At 41.3% G+C, this 23,701-nt stretch overlaps 1 protein-coding gene across 2 annotated transcripts in view; it reads left to right on the forward strand.

Annotated features, from left to right (window-relative positions):
* The window catches only part of zfpm2a (zinc finger protein, FOG family member 2a), a 164,486-nt gene that overhangs the window by 27,575 nt on the left and 113,210 nt on the right, over window positions 1-23,701 (forward strand). For both annotated transcript variants that reach the window (XM_008431811.3, XM_008431810.3), the window contains exon 2: window positions 15,512-15,670. In XM_008431811.3, the coding sequence (XP_008430033.1) occupies window positions 15,512-15,670 (159 nt within the window). The remainder of the gene's footprint in view (window positions 1-15,511; window positions 15,671-23,701) is intronic.

Consider the following 23,701-nt stretch of genomic DNA (forward strand, 5'->3'; position numbering starts at 1 on the left):
AATACCACCATAAAGATTGCCTTGGCTGTAATTAAAATGGCACAGGGACAAATTTTGGTGCAGAGCTAAGAAATGAAGGAGGTAGGGCGGAAGGCTGGGGGCGGGGGGTGAACCGCTGGGGCTGCATTCAGAGAAATGCCCTTAAATCAAAGTTAAAATGTCTGTGTATCTAGCATGCATAGGAAGGGGTCAAATAATGCCACCTTGTCGTCATAGTGAGGTGGGACAGGGTCAGCGAACAGGGTTGTTCTGTGTGGTTCCAACTGAAAGAAGCAAACCCGAGTCGGCGATGGGTTCTGTGCCTCTTCAGGTGCTTTCTGATGCCAGCCGGGCCGGCGTCCATCCACCAGTCCTGTGTGTTTGATGAGCCGTTGGCAGGCTTCGGGGACACGTGTTCCCCGTTCCTCGTGGCAGACGCACCTTTTGCCATCTCTGACTCCACCAAGCCTGTATGCGACTTCTCCGGAGGGGGAAGAAAAACCAAAAGAAATCAAAGTGCCAATAATCTGGGAGTGTTAAGCCAGAGAATAGTGGGGGTGAAAGAAAAGAAAGACCTGAACGACTTTTGGATTTCGGCAGAATCTTCTGACAAAAAAGAAATTTGCATTATCTCAGATAGCTGGTGATGTTTTTACTTGGTTGTACATTTTTTTCGGGGGATGAAATATGTAAAAATGTAAACCGAACCTCTAACGACTCCCTTAATGACGCGAATCTTGCCTTTCCCTCTCTCCCTCTCTCTGCCGGAATCGCGTCTTAGCGGGCTTTCTCGGCGCGGAGGATGTCTGATATCTGAATATTAAAAGGGAGTTTCAAGCTCATCTGCAAATGTGATTTGCACATATCACACTCTTGCAGTCGTCAAGCTGCTTCATCGCCAAGCTTTCTGAGCAAAGAAGACATGGGGAGGGGAGGGGAGGAAAAAGAAACAGAAAGATGCACATATGGGTTGCTATTGATGTATTCCATTTTTGACCTAATTTAAATCCCTGCCAAACGAGCTCATATGCATACTGTACATTTGCTAAATTACCGAGTGTAAACCTCGCCATCTCACGGAGACAGGTGTAAACATCCGTGTTGTCATAATGCGGCTACCTGTAAATATGATAATTGGGCCACTCTGCAACAGAGACCCCCCAAGCCCTCACCCCCAAAAAATAATTTGGACATCATTTTGACGGCCCTGAGGAATGCCCTGTCGTCGAAATGAAGGTGGCCCATTGACATCCCGTACACGGCAGGATATAATTACGGCCGCCTGTCTTTGTTCCCGAGTTTGCTCTCAGAACACCAGTAATTATTTGTGATATTTTGGTATTCTTTTATGAGGGAGCTGCTCTCTGTGGACTTGGATCATTACACGGGTGAAAATGAAGTTGCGAATAAGCATCTCCGCTGCCAAATCCCCAAAGTTCAGCAATTGAAACACAATTTCAGCAATTTCAGCCCTCAGGGCTGAAAGTTTTGTCACGATATTTTGGAGCAGTATTGCGGTAACTGTAGGGGTGGGCATTTATCGTATCGTTTTATCATTTATTAAAAATTTCTTATAAGAATTTAGATTTCAATTAATAGTGTTTTTAACCCCCCCAAAAAACTGTATTTTTTGCCAAGATTGATTCTTATTATGACTTTTATCATTATCACAATAATACTGCAAATTATTGTGATATAACTATAAGTCCATATCGTCAACCCCAAGATAACGACTCGGTAATTAATAGTTCTTATCATCACTGTTACTGTTATCTAAAGGTAAGCACTATAGACCCAAAGTTTTATCATGAGAATTTGTGGTACTGTTTTGATAATCATAAACGTGACAATCAAAATGTTTGGTTACTACTATTTTAGGTAACTGCAAGACTGTGTGTCACAGCATTTATAGTCCCACAAACAATTCTTTCTTGAAAAACAGTCCCTTTTGTAATACCCTTCTTTGGGACATGGGCCACATAAAGAAGTGGGATTTGTATCTCTAAACTGGTCACAGTAACTCATATGGTTTTTAATTGACTAAACAGTGGAGAAAACTAACAATTCCAACAACACAGACAGTTGGGGGGTTTTAAACATAAATAATTGGGATTTTTTTGTGGCAACGATAAATCTACATTCTAAAGCACTTTGAAATGCCTTGCTGCTGAAATGTGCTATACAAATAAAATTTGATTGATTGATTGATTAATCATGATAAGAGAGGTATTATAATAAACGATACGATAAACGCCAAATGTAACATAATGACAGGAATGTTGCTAAGTGGAGGAACTTCCAGTAAAAAAAAAAGACTGGTTTGAAATTTTATTTGGGGGATCTTGACACACATCGGCTCCCGTTCCTCTCGATTTCCGGTGTCGTCGGCGGCTATCTGCAGAGGGTCGGGCGGACGGCGCTGATAATAAGGGGGCAGTGCCAGAATATCTTTAGGGTATGCGGCGTGTCGAGCTGCGGTTTGTTGTCATGATAATCCCCTCATTTGTAATGTCGGGATCAGCGGGTTACGGCTCTCCACTTGCCTCCCGTGTCAAGGCTTGGGACCGGCGAGGTGGATTGTCATTTCTGAAGCAATATTTTGACAGCGCCTTCACTTTACTCGTACGCCGAGGCTCAAAGGTCAGAGCTGTGCCACTTCCATTTACTGTGCATGAACACTCAATCCCCGAGGAGCTCTCTACATCTCCCGCCCTGCCACACACTCTCTCTTTCTCTCTCTCTCTCTCTCACACACACCATTCTTTGTGCCTCTCACTTCTTAACTCGCTTGTTTTAGAAGATAGATGTCATAGCTGCTCCCCTCGTCCAGCTTTACAGCGAGTTTAAGGCTCCTAAACTGCGGGGGCAATTACAGACTCTCTGTGTTTACTATGGAGTAACTAGAAAAAAAAAAGCTCAATATGCCTGTTTTCCATTTCTGCCACCATTCCAATTAGTGCATCAGTCGATCCTTCCCTACCACCTATCACTCACCCTCACAAATACACACACATATACACACATATGCTTTTTTTTTTTTTACGTAATGTGCCGTGATTTTTGCTAAAACGCGACGTCTCAATGGTGTAGCTGTCATCCGTTTCCCCTGTGTGCTCAGTGCCACCACTCGCATGCACAGGCGGGTTGTGTCAACCAAATAAGGCACTTGTCAGTAACACAAAAAAGACATTGTTGCCGGGCCATTGTTACCTACTCTGCCAGCTATCATATAGAAAGTGATAGAGTGACGGTGTGTCTGCTGGCTCCAGAGCCCCGAACCCCACCACCCACACACCCCAGGGGTATTATGGGTGTAAATCTCCCTCTCACAGTTGCGCTCGGGGGCCAGGGAGAACATCATCATCATTAGCCGCAGCAGATGGAGGGGCTTCAGCGTGCGTTGTTCTGCTGTACCAGCTCTGCTGCTGTCAGACTGTTTCTGCTGGAATCTGGTCTGGCACAATGCGAGTGGATGGGAGCAGCAGCACACAGTCAGTGATGAAATGGACATGAAATCAGTTGAAGCACACACACATATGTGTGTGTATATACACACACACACACACACACACACACACACATATATATATATATATATATATATACACACACACAAACCAGGAGACTGATTCATCATTTGTTATATATGATGAGGTTTAGTTAAGCACGGCTCAGCTGGTTTGTTTTATTTTATTTTGTAGACAGAGAAGAATCAACATGGTGACGGCTGTGAATATATGACAAAAAAAATATTACAACTATAAGAAAGTTTGGTTTAAAAAATTAAAAGTCATTTGTTATATGTTTTCGTGTTATAATAATGTAAAAATTATCTTTTGCGTTTGAGTGTTTGGTCATTTTGTGAGTTAGACACCCAAAACTCCCAAACTCTTAAAAAATGATAGATTCTTTTTGTTCATTTTTTAATGACAATTATTGGGTAAAAAAGGTCAACTGTAATTCAACTGATGTCAAAAATGACATGTTTTAACTTAGTGTAATATCTAGCTACATTTGTTTCATATCTAGATGCATCCAGAGTTTAAATATTGTCTGATTTTCTCAGGCTTTGGGTCATTTTGCCCATTTGTTGATTAATACCCACATTTCAGCAGTTGGACTCTTAGATTACCGTATTTTCCGCACTATAGGGCGCACCTGATTATAAGGTGCACCTTCAATGAATGGCCTATTTTAAAACTTTTTTCATATATGCGCATTATAAGGCGCATAGAATAGACGCTAATTTGTTCCATACTCTATTATTACACATTTATAAAGAAGTGGTCCCCGAGTACTTTATATAGTAGGCTGCCCCAGTCATTGTTTCACTCACGGTGTGGGTGTTGCGATATTGTGCCCAACTGCTTTCTGGGTAACACAGGCCAACCGACACGATGCCGCCGTAGTCTGTGTCTCTCTTCCCCCGCCCCTCCGCCCCCCTTGGCTTTAAATGTATTATCAAACATTATTAACAAACCAGCGTTCTGACAACTATCCCAGCATGCACCGCGCACTTCTTCTTCTACAGGGAAAATGCAGTCGGCGGCTGCTTACCATAGTTGCTAGACCTATTGCGGCTCAATATTGGTCCATATATAAGGCGCACCGGATTATAAGGCGCACTGCCGGCTTTTGAGGAAATTGAAGGTTTTTCGGTGCGCCTTATAGTGCGGAAAATACGGTACATCTGTACCTATAAACAAGCCATTTTGTAGTTAGGGGCCTAAACCATTGTGTATCAGTTTATTTATTTTTTTGTTGTTATTCAATATTTTCATGAATTATGGAGATACCACAAAATATCAGGTCTAATATCATTTAGCTATATTGTATATTATTTCCTAAAGATTTTGTTTTGCTGCACCTTTCTATTTATTTGGCTCTGATGAACCCCTGGTCAAACCAAAACTGAGCAACCTATTCTATTGATTGTTTTTGTGTCATGAACTATTATTTGTCACTCTAGACTTTGAGCATGTTGCAGTTACTTTAAAGCATGAGGTGTCAAAGGAAGTATGACATATTTTCCTGGCAGACTGAAGCATGTTTGATGGATGTCCCATGGCAGACGGGTCCACTTTATGTTGGAGAAGGTCGGTTAGAGAGCTAGCAAACGTATAAATTAGGCAAAATAGTCAAATAAATGGAAATGATATCCTTTTTCATGTTGATAAAATACATAAAACAGAATAATCCCATTTATTTCTTGCCATAAATGCTACACCAAACGGCATGTTTGTTGCACTTTGATCACATTTAGAATCGGGTTTGGAGCAAATGTTTTCCATGAGGGGTAATCTTGGAATTCCTTCATTTTCTGGCTCATTCCAGGATGATATTTCATCATTAAATAAAATCCAAACAGAAACAAAGAGATTTCATAGCTCTTGAAAGGAAAATGGGAGTTTTCCCAACATCGGAATTGGGAGGCGAGACATCAAAGATTTAAAATCGGCACGAGCCGGTAAAGACCTGAATCGATGCATGTCACCTATAGAAGACCCTGTTTGCCAACAGATGTAGGAAAACTTTTAAAACTTCATCATTCTTCATCCTTCATTCGTTGTTTTGTCAGGCACAAGCCGACAAGCTTCCATGTACATTGCAGCAATAGGTGCGATTTCATGCTAATCGCAACAATCATTTGTCAGCAGGGGAGTAAATTTATCTCCTTCAGCCACGAGCTGTCCATTGATGCAGCAGCATTTCAGCATGTATTCGAGGCCCAGCTATCCAGAGACCAGGCAGTGTGTGTCCGTGTGTGTTAGGGGGCCTAGTTTTCTCTGAAGCGCTGGCAGAATCCTAATGGTCCGGCGTGAGGCTTTCACATGGCCACGTCAAGAATCATGAAGAAGGCAGAGAACGGAGGGAAGAGGGAGAGAGAGAGAGAGAGAGAAAAAAAAAGATCCTTTTCGGCCTGTGTTTTAAAGGACAGTGCTTTGAATGTCATTTGACAATTTCCTTTTAATTAGAACTAATTTACAGAAAGATGCCCAGCAGCTAATCTTTACAGGATAATTAACTTCTATTTTCTTTACTTTTAATTAAAAAGTGAAAAAAAAAAAAGATTTAGCTGATCCATAAAGAATTGTTCTTTTGAAATGTTCATCAGACTTCACACTTCTTTTGGCATTGGTAATATTTAGATCCTATCTGCCGCTCGCAGTCTCTCCACTGAGTTATTGCAGCGATTTTCTCCCTCTTATCCGGGGGTATTAAGAAGTAGAACTATCAATAGCAGAAATAGGAACCAGAGGCAAATTAGAATTGAATTAATGAAGAATTTATTGCAAAGAGAAACCCCCCGCACCCCAGTATTCTTTATAATACTGGGATGAAATTGACATCTTAGATATATCCGTCTCATAGAAATTCCTTGATGGAGAAATGCTGTTTTATCTACATTTTTTGATGCAGTAATCAGCTTCCTTGTTCATAAGAAAGCTCTTTAATTTCTTTGAAATGATTCTGGACTAAAAGCTAATTGTTGCAGAGGCACTGTTTTTTCTGATATTGCTATTTGAGCCCCCCACCCCTGCAGGCTCACAGGCCACTGAACGTGATGAATTCTCAAGTTTTTTTTTTGTTGCCTTTTTAGGTTAAACAGCTGTGTCCTAATAAGTGCTTAAGTCACAGTACGAGCGCCTTGTGGCTCAACAGAATGAAAAGTCCCCTCAGCCTCATCAGAGCTGCAGGAGAAAAGTCCTTCCTGGCCACTGTTAGCACCTTCCAAGCAGACTTTACTTAGTGGAGATAAAGTGAGCCAATATGAGGTGAGCGTGCTGCAGACAGAGCCTCCACTCATCTGCAAACGAGCCAGTGGCTGAAGATGGATGCCCCCACTTAACCATGATAGCTCCCTGGAGGAGCCTCACTCAATGGCTTCATTAAAAGTGAACGTTGTCGTGAAAAGCTCGCTTATAAGCCAGTAATTAAGAGCACACATATTTTACCTGCTTTGTTTCACCTGTCACCGTCACATGGCTAACTCACATTTCCTTATAAGTAACCGGCCGACTCGTAAATCACTCGGTTTGACTAGAAGCGGCGAGGAACAAGACTTTGTTTAATTCGATTGCATTTTAAGTCCATTGTACCTATATGGATAAAGCAAACCGTTAATTTAGTGACGTAGCACAGGTTTACAAGTCTAATGTGTAGCCTCCTTGCAAGACAAGAATAATCCAAGTCATATTCTGAAATAGAGAGACTGAGCAGGCCAATTGAATCTGATTATGTTGACACTTTCAAATTCAGTTACATAACAAATTGAACATTGACTCAGTTGGTCTAACTGTTTGTATATCTAACTTGGGTTGATATTAATCAGTACATTAGTTTATTAAAATCCACTTGCTTAGTTAAATGAGGTGAATTCTTAAATCATTCTGACAATTACTTTGTTCAGCTGATTTGCCCTTTTATGTTAGAAAAGCTACAGGTTTGTGCTTGTGACTTAAAACAAAACTGAAAGAGGTATATCTTTTTAAAATTCAGTTTTATCAAGTTGGCATATAAGCCATTCTCCTGATAGCCACATCTAATATGTGCTATTCAGTGGCAACAACTGCCTCTGAGTTGGGAAGCTCAGCTTGCTAGCAGGTTTGATGTTAACATTAGCGCTATTGCTAAGCTAACGAAAGCTAAAAGACATTTTCTCAGTCACAGATTCAAAGATTTATTTTTTTAATGCAACTATTGACAACATTATATTGCCCATAATGGTCTTGAAAGGTTTTTGAAAAGTCTTTGAATTTTGTAAACACCTGGATAAGCTCTGAAATGATAAACAACGTTTAAAATATTTAGGTGCTTATGCTACCGAGATTCACCGATATGTGCCAATATTAATATTGCTCCTATAACCAATATTTTACCAATATTATTTATATACCACTACTGTTTTGGCACCTTTGGAAGAGGAAAACGACCAGAAACAGAAGGCAACAGATGGTAGTTCATATCGGGTCAGGTTTATTTATTGGACCAATACCAATATGTTAAAAAAAAACAACCTTGTATTGTCCAATACCATTACATCATGTATCACTGTACGCTACCCAAAGTATTTCATGGTAGTAAAATTTAGCAACTATTGAATTTATTAAGTAGTGTACTCTAATAAAATGTTGATAATTTAAAGGAGAAAAAAAGTAGTTCTGTCCAAAATTCAGTTTCTACAGTGTACAAACTGACTGTCAGGTACAACAGAGGTGTCAGTGAAATCCTTATTAGTTGGAGCACATCGTGCGACTTCGTTGGACCCGTCGTCATATCGGTCCTCCACTCGGAGGTGCGAGTCTCCGCCTGCAAACTCTGGGCGGGGAGAGGGAAAGTCAGCAGAGTGAAGCAAGGACCCGGCTAACTCCACAGAGAAAGTGGCTGGCATCTGCTGAAGCCCTCGGGCACGCTCAGAGGTGCCTCCAGCATTTTAATGGCGTAGTCAAATGCCAGCATGTTTTCATGCTATTCCAATTCAAATTCATTGGATAAAGAAGTGAGAGCGTGGTATTCTCCTTCAGCGGCCCAGACAGAAGCGACAACTGGGCGCGACAACACAGAAACTTAGCAACTCTGGGAAACACGCTGGGATCCAACGCGGCGTCTGATTGGAATAATACACTCGACCAGATTTCTGTTAAGCTCCGTTTGTGAAATGTGAGCGAAATGAATTTGTGTCAAGAAGTAAATTTTTATTTATTTTTTCTGTACGTGGGTTGAACAAACCAAGCTTTCATGAGAAGCCAATGGGTGTGTTTTAGTCCTGCTGCACATGGAAACTCCTAAGTGAATGATTTCATCACGTTACGTTTCGATGTCGTGTCATCCGTAGCCTTGCAGCCCCACAGAACAGTGTGTATTTAATGAGTAGGAATATATTTATAATGCCACCCGCCTCCTGCCTTTTTTTTCTCTTTTTTCGCCACACTTTCCAGATGAGTGTCACCGCTGAGTTTTCAAGCAGTTTGTTGACTGCTGATTGTAAGTGCACGAATTTAGGAAGGCAGCCATTTCTAATCACGAGAATTACATTGCTTAGCAACCGGAAAATCAAGTTAAACAATACCATTGCTTATTCTTGCTCAACAGACGGCAGCTCGCAGAACGCATCAGTCTCCACTGAAGCTGCTCCACGCTCCTCCCAGAACACACACACATTTACACACACAAAAGCAACCATTCACAGACAATATACAAGTGGTTAATTTACTTTTGACTTGTGTTACGCCATTTGCTCCACATTTAGCTTGAACACAGACTGTGGAGCTCTGGGGGAGGGGGGTGAAGGCTCTCATTTTGTTAAGGAAAATGTTTGAAATGGAATGTTCCTTTGAGGTTTTCTGTAGCATATTAGGCTATTAACAGTTGCATAAATGGTATCTCTTTCATTACGGCGATCAAGGATTAAATTAGAAGCGTGAGTCCTGTAAGTCGCCTCTAAGGCCAAGGGAGCCCTCTGCTTCCCAAAGGTCATTAGAGTTGAGGAGAGAGTATCTTTTTTTATATATTTATTTAACTCATCCTTCAAGTCGGAATCTTGCTTTCCTCCTTTACAAAAGTTTCACCCGGAAGTGAGGAAGTGGCCGGTGTCAGCGTTGGCATGGAAAAAGGCCATAGTTGGCAGCAGAGAGGTTGAGCTGCTGTGTGGCCCCTTTGCTGGATTTTCAGGTTCTGCATTATGCATTGACGTTTAGTCTCAGGTGCTCACGTTTTATCCCCCCCGGGCCAGCTTGGACACATTTTCAATGGATTTAATTTTTGGATGGGAAAAAACCCCAAAACAAAACTGTATAGGTGGGTGCAAAAAAAAAAAGATTTCATGCTTATAGAGATCTGCTGCTTTGTTCTGTCAGATTCAATTACCTCACCTCTAATTAGGGAGTTATAGAGGAGGCTGGGTTTGTGATCCTCACATCACACTGTGGAGCCTGCTGATAATGTGCGGTATCGCTATCACAGCCCGGCCACAAGCTCTCCCCACATTGCGGACGGTTGGAAAAAGCATTCCATGAAATTTGCAGCCACATCTACAGTTTTGCACATACCCACATATTTCTTTAGAGCTCTTCCTGTTTGTGCGTGGTGTGTGTGCATACGTGCGTGCGTGTGTGAGAGAGAGAGAGGGCTGTGGATGAAAGGTCGACATTCTTTTTTTTGTCCCCATCATCTGTTTTTATCCACTAAGTCATAGACTATAGTGCAGAGTGTTTACCTTACAGATATGCTTATTCCTCCACCTGTGTCCATGCTCCTCTTCCTCAGTGACTCATTAATCCTCTGTCCATCATATGGTCTCAGAGTATCACCCCATTTTATAGACCCAGGGGGGGGGGCATTAACATATCCCTCTCTGGAGCTCCACTCCGCATGGCCGATCCCTATCAGACAGAGGCCATGCCACGAACAAAAGAGCCTCTGTGATCAAGCCAGCATTGGGCTAGCAATGTCTCTATTAGCACAGGCTGCTCCTACTACAGGAGTGTTTGTTTTCTCTCTGTGACTGATGGAAGAAGGGTTGCTGGGATACCTGAACAAAAGTGTATAGCATCCATGCCCAAAATGAAAAGGATTAGATGAGATTTTAGTAGTAATTTTGCCATTTCCACTTTTTTGTTCTTTATTTACCAATACAGTGCTATTTTCATGCATATCTTGTTCTAAGATGGCTCAGAATGCCAAAAAGCCCTTAAAGCTGCAGTATGTAAGTTTTAGAAAAAAAAAATTATTTTACATATTTGTTCAAACTGCCACCATGTCATGATAATAAAATGAGATGGATAATCTGTGAAATAATTTAGCTCCTCAACTTCCTCCCTATGCTGCTATTGCAGTCTAAAGAAATTCACAGCTCCCGGTCAAAAACAACCAATCAGAGCCAAGAGGAGGGAAATAAGGCATACTAATTGTAGAAGTTAGCTTCTGATGTAGTACTTAGATTGCCTTCACTGTGTATAAATTACATATTAAGGTATACCTGATGTTTGAACTATTAAATTATCCTGTTTTTAGAGGGACTGACTGGCTGTAGTCCATAGGCCATATGAATCCCAGGAATAAGCCATATTTCCTGTCTTACTTCAGTATTGTGTCTCAGGCTCTTAACAGTAGCTTAAATTTCCTTCACCAGATGAAGTTGTGGTGACGGCAACAGAACAGTGCTTGGAGAGAAAGATTTTAAATAAAAAAGAAATAATGTAACGTTATACTGTCCCGTCACCGCCCTACTGGACAAGAACCCTGGTTGAGAGACGGTTTCTACATGTCGAGTTCGGGTTTCTCAAATTCAGGCTTCACAGATGATGTGCCCCTGGTCCATCAACATGAATAAAATGTCTGAATTACCTTCTCAGTACACAGTCAAATTCACCAGAGTCCCACAAAGGACCTCAATGTTTGACTGATGCGTTAAAGCAGAAACGCATATAAAAGTTGCAGTACACCTGGCCTTCATATATTTAATAAGAACATACAATTAAGTCAAGTCAAGTTTATGTATACAGCACATTTCAGCAACAAGGGAGTGCAAAGTGCTTTACATCATCATAATTAACAAAGATCTGTAATTAGTATGCTTGACAGTCCATTCTATTTTAAAGAAAAAGAAAAGAAAAACGGAACTACAATAACCCACTCATCCCACCATCTCTCTCTCTCTCTTTTCTTTCAATCACTTCTTCTGTGAATTGACCTGAATTCAAAGTTGAAAAACAATAAAGAAACAAGTTGGTAGTTCTTTAAAGGGCTAGTAGGAACACTGGCGAAAAAAAAAATGCAGATTTTCCAAAAATGAAATCTTCCAAAATAGAAAATTTTAGAAAATTAATCAGTAAAATTGATTTTTACTGATTAAAATCAGTTTTAATCAGTAAAATTAATTGATTTTATTGATTATGGCAACATGTTATGTTGCAGACCAGATGTAAAAAACAAACAAAAAAAAAAACAAGCTATTTAAGTTTACCCATCCATTAATCTAGTTACTCTAATATAAAAATAAAACATTTGAAAAGCTATTAAAGGGAATCAATTGTCACTAGCTAAACTTTCTTTTTTTTTCTAGTAAAGAATGGTTGTTTATATTTCTTGCCTCAGTTCACATCACAAGCAACACACGTGAAGTCCGCCACCACAAACCCACACTCTGTTGTTTTGGGCGGTGCAGTGAGATGCAGGCGTCCTCTCCGTGGTGTCGTTGGTCATCTGAACTCCGGAGGAGGCTCGATAAGAGCGGCAGAGGCAGCAAACACATTCCTCTGGCCCAGTTCGTCATCGTCCACCCCTCCACACCCCCACAAACCCTCAAGCCCCCCCTATAGAAATGCATCGACGAGCTCGGGTCACATGGAGAATGTGACAGGATTTTAAACAGTACACAACTAAATATAGCAGGGACGCCACTATCAGAAAATGAGTTAGGAGTGTGGTGCTGGTCGTTTAGAAAGTCATTATTCTTATCATTGCTGTCTCTGAAATAATTTCAGGTCTCTCCATGCAATGAATACTGTATAATAAGCTAAACATGTGAGAATGCGGGGGCAAACTTTTTCGCAATCTACGTGGCTCTTGAGAAGTAGTCCCCCCCCCCTCCCCCCCCACCCTGCCCGGGCTACCCCCCTTTTTAATGTCTGGAATATTTCATTCCTTTCCATATTCAGGAAGGCCCACCAGTATCTCTATCAGTCTGAAAATGCTCCATTTAGTTACTATCTGCTAGAGTGGGGAAGTGAGATGCCCTTATTCTGAGTCTATTAAACCTCAATTCTATCTCATCTTATCTACCTAATCTCTGTGTCTTATTGACCATGAAGTTTATCTGTAATCTCCCTTTACTCTTATTATCTCGCAACACTGTAGGTCTATTTTCCGGCGCTGCTGTATTTTTGCGAGCAACAGAGGAAGAATCATTTAGTTGTACACACGGTTCTCATTCAGCTGTGTAATGGAATGTGTATAAACCGCGCAGTATAGCAGTATAGAAATGTATTTGGCCCCCCTCTCTTGCTTTCTCTCACGCCGTCTTCATTTGCCTCGGCAGAAGCTTTTAACGCCGTTCATACAAGCTTCCCCTCACCCCACACCGCCCCACCTCGCCTTGATGCCGTGATATTTATCTCCTGGTATCATCCTCAGCGATGGTGGACTCATCGAGTCACTTCACGCCTCACTTCACTGCTCTGCGAATCAGCAGAAGGCATCAGATAAGATCATAAAACTGTATCCTCATTTAAAAAAGCGGCACTCGGCCCTCCGCAGCGTCTATTAGAGAGCCGGCCGCTAATTCTTTTTCATGTCCGGGGCTCCTGCCGACGCCGGATTCTACAAAGGAGTAATTTATAAGACTAATGAAAAGAGCAAGCGGTTTGTGGACATCAGGGGGGGTCCCCACTTTTTTTTTTTTTTTTTTATGAGGGAAGAAAGAGAAACGGGAAGAGGCCCGCCGGCCCCGTGATTTTCTGAGCTGAAATTATTGCTTTATTAAAGCTGAAGGGTCCAGCCGCCCTCCTGCAACAAGAACAAACACTGAGAGGCTTGTAGAGGAGATGAGTGCGCCCTGTTGGAGTGATGAAGACACAGGACTCAGGTGACAAGAGGGACATGAAATGCATCACCAGTTGACTCTACTGCTTCTTTTTTTGCAAGAAATTTAGCAAGGTTCTGTATAAAAAGAAGCTTTCTAGAAAACTCTGAAAATGGGTTTGGGATTTTTTTTATATTTAAGTATGGAAAAAGAAAGTCTAGAATAGTAAAATGTAATTTCTTGACTAAATCCCTTGAACCGTTGTCTGAAAGTTGTTTCCTTCCTCCCTTCTTTGCTTCACTGTGTCCTTCCTTCCTCCTTTATGTCCTTGTGTGTTTATACCAGTTCCACATCCTTTCTTACTTATTTTCTTCTTTTTGTCCCCGTTTCAGCCTAGTCCCCTGCCTTTCTTTCCTTCATAGTTTTCTTTTCTTTCCATTATTGTTTACTTCTTTGTTGCATCTTTCCCTATTTAACCTTCCTTCTTACCCTTTTCTGTCCTTTGTGTCCTTCCTTTCTCCTTTCCCTGTGACTCTTTCCAATTTTACTTTCTTTCCTTTCTTCCTTGTGTTATTTCTTTCGTTCTTCTTCCATGCTTTCCTCACTGCCTTTCTTTCCTTCCTTCTTTGTATAAATTCTTTGTTCTTTTGTGTCCTCCCATATTCCTTTACTTGTATTTGTTTTCCTATAGTCCTTCCTTCCTTCCTTCCTTTCTTTAATATTTCTTCCTTCCTTGTGTTCTACTTTCTTTCTTGCATTTGTTTTCTTTTTTCTCAGTTCCTTGTGCCCTTCCTTCCTTGCTTTCTTCCTTGTGTCAGTCTCTAGTTGATGCAGGTTCCAAACATGAAAGCTGCCTGTAATGTAAAGATTCACAAGAAGTTATTATCTTACAATTTGTAGCACTCTAGAAACTGAGGTCTGGAAAACTATGGAACGTTTGTTTTTGATAAAATGTGTAGAAACTGTGTTAAAATTACTTTTTTTTTTTGGTATATAAAAACTGCACTACTGCCACTAAAAGCTCCATTTCTGATATGGTTCCTCCTTTATAAATATAATAAAAAGCTAATTTTGTCCTTTGTCCCTTATTTCATTCTTTTAGAAACAAACTAAAACTCATCGTGTTTCATCATTTTTCTTTTTTATGGTAATTCCCAGAGAAAAAAAGAAAAGAAAAACACACCGCAGACATGTTTTCAAGACACAGAAATGTGTGCAAGATGCACCATTATCTTAATAACATTCAAAAGCCGGGTGAGATGCCCCCCCCTTTAAAAACTAATACAATTCAGGTAGCAGTACAGTAATTCCATCAACAGCAATTGATTGAAGCCAAAAATTGTAATATGCAAATACCAAAAAGAGATGTACAGCTACGAGCAAAACTCTGAAATCATTTAGATTTAAAGAAATAATATTGCACAGAGAGAGGGAGAGAGGGGGGAAAAGAAAAAATTAATCACACGGAAAAGTGTCTCCTTTAAGATTGCACTGGTGTATTACCCGGAGGCATGGAATGTAAATGGAAAATCAACATTGTACCCTGTGATAAGGCTAACAAATTAATAAAAGTATTTTCTTTTTTTCTTTCCCCCTCCCATGCTGATGCCTGTATGAAAAGTCTAAAGGATCTTTTCCCCCCCCTCTCCATCTGTGAGGTTTTGTTTTGCAGGTAGAAGGATTAACATCAGGCTCACCTTGGCTACGTGTCAACTCGCTTCTCTCACCAGCACGCCGTTCACAAAGGGCTTCAGCTGCAGCTATAGTGGAAAGACTTTGTGAAATATTGCAACAAAAAAACATATTTTTTATTGTCTGCACCTGAACTAAACGCCTGAACGTAGATGGAGAGCGTAGAGTTAGGAGTTGCATGTGAATGGATTGGATTGCAAGAAACAGAGAAGCAGAAGTTCTTTATTTATTCTTGAAAGCCTGAAGGATGTGATGAAACTTCTGAACATTTCCCCCTTATGTGTGTGTGCGTGTGTGTGTGCGTGTGTGTTCCCTTAGGTCCTCTGGAGGATGGCCTCGAGGAAGAAGAGGAGGAGTGCGTCTCGGAGGAGAACGAGCTCCTGGCCAAAGACGAGTTCTCGGTGGAGGAGAACTTCACGGCCGAGTTTGAGAGCGAGAACATGAACTGCGAAGACATGGAGTACTTCTGCAACAAAGGTGAGAGGGGGTGGATATTAAGCATAACGCTGACTCCAAAACCCTAAAAGTTAACTTAAAACTTGCTCAAATATTCCTGGCGGAGCTTGTAGGCGTTTGAGAGTCATTCCTTGAGTCCTGATATTTGATTCCGGGAGCGACGGTTTGATCTGAGAGGAAGATGGCCTCCCCCCCTTTTTAAAATTTGCTTGAAAAATTAGTTTTGACAATGATAGCACTGTGAGGTTTGACTGTGGTATATACCGGGCCAACAAGAGGCCTTGCGCACGCTCGCCAGCACCTGCCGCTGCTCCGAGGTCCAGCACTTTAAAGCGCCGCGGCGTCGCCAAGCGCGCTCCGGTCCTCTTTGAACTGCAATTCAATTAGATTGCCTCTTTGTGTGTTTGTTTCATTTCAGTCACACCTTGCCATCACAGGAGCTAATTTGCGGTCTGCTTCGGGTTACAGTGTGAAGATGACAGGCTCCCCCCTTACCATCCCACCCCGTATCCCAGCCGAACCTTCCTCTTCGTACCCTCGGGTTGTGTGGCACTCGCTGGCCCCAGGTGGGCCCCTCTCCCCCGCTCTTGTTGGCACACGAAACCCTCAAATTTGACTTTTTAATGAAGAACCGGTGCTTTGAATGTCTGCCCCTTCGTTCGTTTTTCAAAGGAAACATTTTGTTTAGAGCTATTTCTTCCACACTTCTAAACTGATGTGCCTCGTGGGATTACATTAGTCGGGACAAAACAAATCTTTCATGTTTCGGGTAGGCTTCGCCCCAGTAATCGTATCAATACCGTTTTTCTTTTGTTCTCGGGGGAGGGCGAAAAAGTTGCAATTGTTTAGAAATTGCAATTACTGGCGACGTCTCGGTTGTTTCGCCCCGTTTCTTTGTCTTCCTCGTATTGTACCCTTCCTTAAACTTCAAAGTACAACGCAATGAGCCTCCAATATACCCAATAGCCATGAAATAGATGGGTGCTGTATACAACGGCGGCTGCAGTGGTTGAGCGGGGCAAAAAAAAGTAGAAAAGTCCCGGAAATCTTCAAAGAACCTTGAAAGAGCCGCTTGATACTCCCTTTGTTTTGATAAAACCTCCCAAAACTAGGACTCAAATCTTCTTTCCGTGTTTTTTTTTTTTTTTTTTTTTATAAACTCAACACTACACAGCAATCCCAAATGTCAAATACTTCTTTCCATGGGCATTGGGAATCTGTTTTTGTCACACACAAGCCTTAGCAGTCAGATTGTTTTGTATTACTTCCCTATCTAAGCTTACAGTAGCTAAGTCCCCCCATTGCCTCCTAAGACCTAAGTGATGTACTATCCACTGCTCGGTTCTCCGCGTGCCAAACTCTGTGCTATCTTCAGGTGTAGCCGCACCCTTCCTCCCTTATGATCCTTTCCTCAATTAGATCTGTATAAAACTAATGTCATAGTGGCTTAAATTTACCCCACTTATGTGAAATTGCTGCGAATTAAACAGGATGCAATCCTGGCTGCATTAAATGGTTTAAGTGTGTTATTCCTCGACTATAGAAAGGAGAGAGAGAGAGAGAGAGAGAGAGCCCTTGATTAACTAAACCCTCTCAAATGCGATGGCATGCTGTAATTAGCCCTGTGCGGACTTGAACGTGGGTTTTAAGGCAGCCACTCATCCCATGGCCTTTATCTCCGGCTGCTTCCCCGAGAATAAGGTCTCCCGTGTGAGGTTCCTCCACTGAGCAGCGGCTCTCCGGTCTTAGCTTAGCCTTGTATCTGTGTAGTCACTCTCTGAAATGGGCTTGTCAGGGGGACCTAAAACCTCCATTAAAAGTTTCAGTCCATAATAGGTATTAAAAAGCTGTAGGAACACAAAGAGGAGTACAAATTTTCATTAACATATGAAGCACTTATTAACTTTGATCAGAGAGCGGTGAAGAAGCAAAGCCGCTTAAAGGCGCAAAGGTCAGGAAGTTGAATGCCACCAAAGACTCAGCCATTTTGCCTTACCCTCGCAGAAAAAGGGGACTCCCCTAGATAAGTGTGCGGAGCACCTTGACGTCCCGTTTGTGGTCTGAGGCCGGGGAACCTTGAAGTCTCTTCATGGTTGAGTCCTTCATTGTGCCTTGCTCTCTCATGGGATTTTTGAGGCCATTGACATATCAGCGCTCATTTCTTCCAGACCTTCCCAAAGTCACTTCCAGAAGTTGCATCTTGGTTTTCTGTGAATCTCTTCACCTCATCACCGGCTGCTTATGCTCCAATACATCTACATATGAGATCTTTGTTTTTCCCTTTTAACCTCTGTACAGTGGCTTGCAACAGTATCCACACTTCTTCAACATTCATTTTTCACATTTTCTCACGTTGCAAGCACAAACATCAATGTATTTCATTGCCTTTTGATTAGAGATGCATTGATTGATATTAATATCTGTGTCGGCCCCGATACTGAAATCAAATTCAGGGTGTCTGTGCCTGATCCATAAGGACGGATCTGTTCAGTTAAATTATATGCTTTGTGCTCTGAGAGACATAATGCTTTATTAGTTATTTTACATTATATTTAGAATTTGTAATTGAATTTTCTGAACCATTTCAAAGAAGATTTGTTGCAGTTTATTTTTTACATGTTTGAACAAGGTGGTACAACTATTGTTTTTGTCTCAGTTTTCTGAACAGATTAAAGTTGTGTTGTTTTTTTACATGTTTGTCCAAGCTTGTGAAATTGTTAGTGTATTTCAGTGAGTTGTACTGGGGCAGAGTTATCAAATAAGTTTGCAATTCAATATATTTATGTCTTTGGTTTTTTTGGGGGGTTTTTTTTTAAGAAAAGAAATGGTTTAAGTCAATCTGGCACTGTTTTTCTGCATCGGATTAGTATCGGCTGATGCTAAACCTCGGATATCAGCGTCTGTATCTGAAGTGAAAAAAGCAGATCGGTGCATCTGTACTTTAATGAAAGACCAACACAATGTGGAATATTAGGAAGTGGAAGGAAAAAAAATGGAAGCATGATTTTCAATTTTATTTTTACTTTTTATTTTATTCAAAATGTGAAAAGTTTATATATTCAGACAGTTTTTTAGCAACAGTGAGACACGGTAGTGGCAGCGTCATGTTGTGTGGATGCTTTTCTTTAGCAGAAACAAGGACACTGGTCAAAGTTGATGGTAAGATGAGTGTAGACTAATACAGTCAGCAAAAAAACAAGAGATCAGGACAGAGGTTCACCTTCTAGCGGCTTAAATCAAAGTGTATTTGTGTGTTCAAATGGCCTAGTCATAGTTCAACACTACATCAAAATAACTATTCTGAGGCAAAAGTTGAGAGTAAATGCTCTCCCCAAAGGATTTGAAACTGTAATTGCAGCTACAACCATATTAAAACTGTTTGCTGTATCATTTTTATTTAGTTATACAATACCTTATGTCAGTCATATTCAGTCCCAATAAAATACGTCAAAGTTTGGGACCTATTTTGATAACGATTGTGGAGAGGTTAAAGGAGTTGTTTCTGTAAATTGGAGAATATTTCAAAATATATTCACTGCCTTCGATTTGCTTAAATCATCTTCAATTAATTAGCACATTTTCGTCAAGCCATGGCAATTAATTGCGTTAATTGTGACACAAACCCGCGTTTATTAAAGTCCAACCTCAAGAAGTTTTTGCAGTGAAAGTCTTTGTCGCCTCTAAAGATGTCTGCTGTGCTTCAAATGCTGTGCTCAAAACAGCTGGGGGAAAACGGATCAGCACCCCGTGGAGAGCAAACACGTTTTAACGTACATGGCATTTTAAAGAAAGCCTGTCCGCCTCTCAAAGTCGCGAAGACAAATGGACTAACATATAAAGAAATAACCTTTCTTCTCTCAGGTGATTAAACAAGAATCTTACCTGAAACAAGTTCCCCTCAATTTCACATTTATGGGAGCTTTTTCTGTTTGTGAAAAAGCGTGCAGATCAACACACACACACACACACACATACACACGACTCCACAGCTAAGATTTACTCCCCGCTGAAAGAGCCAGGCTCTGGAATTGTGAAAAAGACTCCTTTTCAGTGGCAGATTTTTTTTTCCTCCTTCTTTTTTTCTTTTACTGAAACTGTGAAATTTCACCTTGCTGGTTTACCCCCCGTTTTATTGCTGGCTATATGTGGAGTTCAGCACAGGATGTTGCCACAAGCTGTTCCCTTTGAGCGGTCCAAGTCTTGTCTGATGACAAATGACTTCCCATCTCGGCTGTGACAGTAAATTTACATGTCACTTCATGTGTCTCATTTCCTCTGTGTAAAAAAAAAAAAACCTTTTTGGGAAGTCGTATTCCATGATTTTATTTTTTATTTTTTGCCCTCAGACTGCCTGATTTTTATTGTCGCTCCCTGTGTGTCAGGATATATCAATAACAACTAAACGTGAACGCTTGCGCTCCCATGCGCCGTCCTCTACAAACGATAGGAATTCCAATGGGGTGGAAACATTTTATCAGAGCAGAAGCGATAGGTGAAAGCAAGGGCTGCAGGACTTTTGGCGTAGCGGATGAAAAACCCACCTTGACCCCTCAATATCCTCTCTGTGAGGAAATTCGCTCGCTTCAGTCGGAGGCATGAAGCAGGGCAGGGAGAGAGTCCCAGAATTAATTAGTCTTTGTGTAACGCAGTAGTAATCAGAATCTCCAGCAACACAGGAGGAAAGATCGCCTTTCACAGCTGCCAGTGCCCGGAATGGTAAATGTGGAATTTTTAATGCACAGTTGATGCTGGAGAATATGGGGAAATGCTAATTTGCGGCGCGATAAGATGAATCGAGTCATCCCTTTAGCCCCATTTGACTCAGTGGAGGAAATTAATCATTAATGTTTGTTAAGTATGACAATCTAACTGGGCCAGATCTACATGCTCAAAGACTGAGGCAGAACGAGATAAAGGCCCGGGCTGCAGACGGGGAGGAAAACTGCCAGATTCTGTAATGATGGGAATTTATTGGCATTTAAAGAGACAGTGCCAAGGCATTTCTCTAATAGCCTCCCTCCGTTGGAGTGCTGTGCCCGCCACAAATTGCATGGCAATTCCAAACCCCCACTTTGTTTTTCTTTTTTTTCTTTTTTTGTCAGATAGCAGAGAAGTCTTACAGCTATGCTTGACTTTAGTGATAAAATGTTGCTTTCTGGAATTGACTTCATCTGTTGCGGCATAATCTGCATCGACATGGCAGCATCCCGTATCAGAGGCGGAAGGAGGGGGGAACAGCAGTCCTCCAATCAAATGTCCTGAAATCACGACCCAGCTACAGCGACGGGTTTAGAAAGTGTGTGTAGGTTCAAATAATAAAGCCAAAAACTCCAGAGTACATACCTTAAGGGTATAGCTCAGATTTGTTTCATGTAAAGTTCTGTGATATTATCAGTAATAGTTCCCTTACCTGAAGTGGACAGATATTTTATCCAGGGGTGCACCGATTACAGTTTTATTGATTACCAAGCTTTAAAAAACCTGACCTGCAAATTCAGATTTTGAAATGTTGCTAAATATAAGCAAGAAAGTCACTGAGTTGGTAACAGTGGGGTGGCTATGAGATCGGTGGACATGATCATCTAAAGCAGAGACCTCAACTGTTAGCCCTTTGAATCGTTCTGGGGATCTCTTCACTTTTCTACAAACTTGCTGCAAAATGACATCTTTCTCTAAGAAGCAACAGCTCGCATTACGACATTAGCTTTGACATTAGCCAAAATAATTTATTGTGATACATTGCCGTTGCGACCGTTCTTTAGAATCTGTGGTCGGGATTAGAGAGCTCTGAGCTCCTTAAAGTCACACACGACAGATTGACATTTTTCAAGGGCTTTTCTGAGCAGAGACAAAGCTAAAAGGGAGAGGAAAAGCCAATATGACTTTGTTGCTACCTTGCTCGAGGAATTGTTTGTGTAAATCGCCTATAAGCTTATTGACCCGAATGCGTGGCCCGCTGCGTGCGGCTGTGATTTGGCTGGAGAGCCGTCCTTTGATGGAGCAGCGATAGGGCTGATTTTAACAGCTCACTGGCTCCTCTTCCATGCCCGCCAACCCAGAACACAGCGGGCCGCTCTAGCTCGCCTTGCCTCCCCGGCCCCTCCCCCCGTCCCTCCTGCCCTCCTTAGTCTTCCTCCACTCATCCTTAAATGCGACCATTCGATCCGAATTGTGAAAGGGGGCCTGAGCCAGACGTAAATTACAGTCGATAATGTCGAGGAAGATCATTGACAATCTGTCTTCTTTGATAACACCGCAGAGGGTTTCATTTCGAATTATGAAACAAGGCAGAGTCTCGATTACTTAGAGCAGAAATGAAATGGAGCACCTCAATCAGTTGGTTCATATCAGATGGATCTTTAAAAATGTTAAACTGCAGCTGCGAAATAGTGGAATGCTGCTGCAGCGTTTCTTCCACTTCTCTGCTTTTTTTTTTTTCTTTTTTCCTACAGACATTTGTGCCCGGAAACTTCATCAAAGCCTTGTGACATTGTTCCCTGTGAGGTTGCCTGGGCGATTGTGTTTAAAATGCACTGCAAACTGCATTAGATAGAAGGCAGAAAATCCTTAATCACTGCTTAATTAAGGAATCATCTTGTAGCTTCATTTCCCGGGCTGTAATTAAACACTTCCAATACGTTTCGTTACAGGGCTTAGCATGTTCGCCTGAGATCAAGGTAGTGCCTTTAATGTTATCTCACCAGCTCCTTTTTTTTTTTTTTTTCCCTGCAAACTCCGCTCCATTGGAAGGAACTGTGATACACGCCTTTGTTATGCTCATCATAATACGAGCCTGGTATGCTAAAGAGGATCTCCGGGCCCAACAATAAATAGTGGGGGGAATTGAGTTGAGTGGGCTCCTCGTTAATACACTGGGAGGAAGGAGGAGCGGCGGGAGAATTGCCAGCCCAGGCAGACACTTGTATAAGCAAAACTGGGTCATAGTGACCTCATGGACTGTAAGTAGGACATTTCTGAAGACTTCCCCTCAGTATCACTTTTTTTTTTTTTTTTACCAGTGCATCTCCTATTTTAGTGAGGCAGAAAGCTGACATCCTTTTGGCAACATTTGCTGCCTTCTTTGAAGTGAGCCATGTCAGGAAAAAAAAAAAAGCTAAACAAGCACAGTGTGAGTGCTTGATCTGGAGATGAACCAAACTGAGGATGGACAGTGTCCTGTGGGCTGTGGCACAGGAAGTGTGACACCACAAAGCTGGAAATCACAAACATAAAGTAAACAACCGATGATAAGCATTTATATAGCGACGGTTGCAGCATATCGAGCTGGTTCTCAGGTTGAAAAGAGTATATGTTTTCATCAATCTGCCCTGTTTATGGACACCACTGGTAAAGATGTGTAAACAGCATTCAAACAAATTTACATTTTATTGAAGTGACATATTGGCAGAAAAAAAACATATAATGTCAGTACTAAAAAGTCCCACATTTGGGAATATTTGTCTTAACCAAAATCACCACTAGCATGATTGGTACTCTTGAAAAATACCTTCAAAATACAGTAACAATCCATTTCCACAGGGTTTTTTCTCATGAAAACTGAAGATCCCCCTCTGAAAATACCTAGAATTGCAGATTTTAATAATTCCAACACTAAATTTTACTTAATATGTTTTAATATGTACAGTAGAAATCATCGCAGCACTACCGCAGGCGCTAATATCTACAATCTTCCTTAACTCTAACCCTAAATAGACATCGGTCTACTGTTAAATGGAACTGAGATATTTTCGTTGTTAGGGAGGCACAGCTGGAAAAAGCTGTTTCTGCTCAACCATAATAAACAAATCACGTTGAGTTTATTTTCAGTTTGCTGAGACTTTAACTGTAACTGTGTTTTCTGGTCAGATGAGATTCATATTGATCTTTTTTTGACAACTAGCTGTGGAGGGTTTGGTGTAAAATAGGATTGACAGGTGGAATACACTTTATGCCCACTGTCAAAAATAACAGAGGATATGAAATACTGTGGTTTTGTCCTATCTGCCAGAAGTCCTGGGAACTTTGTGAATATTCATGGCATTATGAGGTCCA

This window comes from Poecilia reticulata, chromosome 16, assembly GCF_904066995.2.
Source record: "Poecilia reticulata chromosome 16, P_reticulata-male-v2, whole genome shotgun sequence".
In the NCBI taxonomy this organism is placed as follows: domain Eukaryota; kingdom Metazoa; phylum Chordata; class Actinopteri; order Cyprinodontiformes; family Poeciliidae; genus Poecilia; species Poecilia reticulata.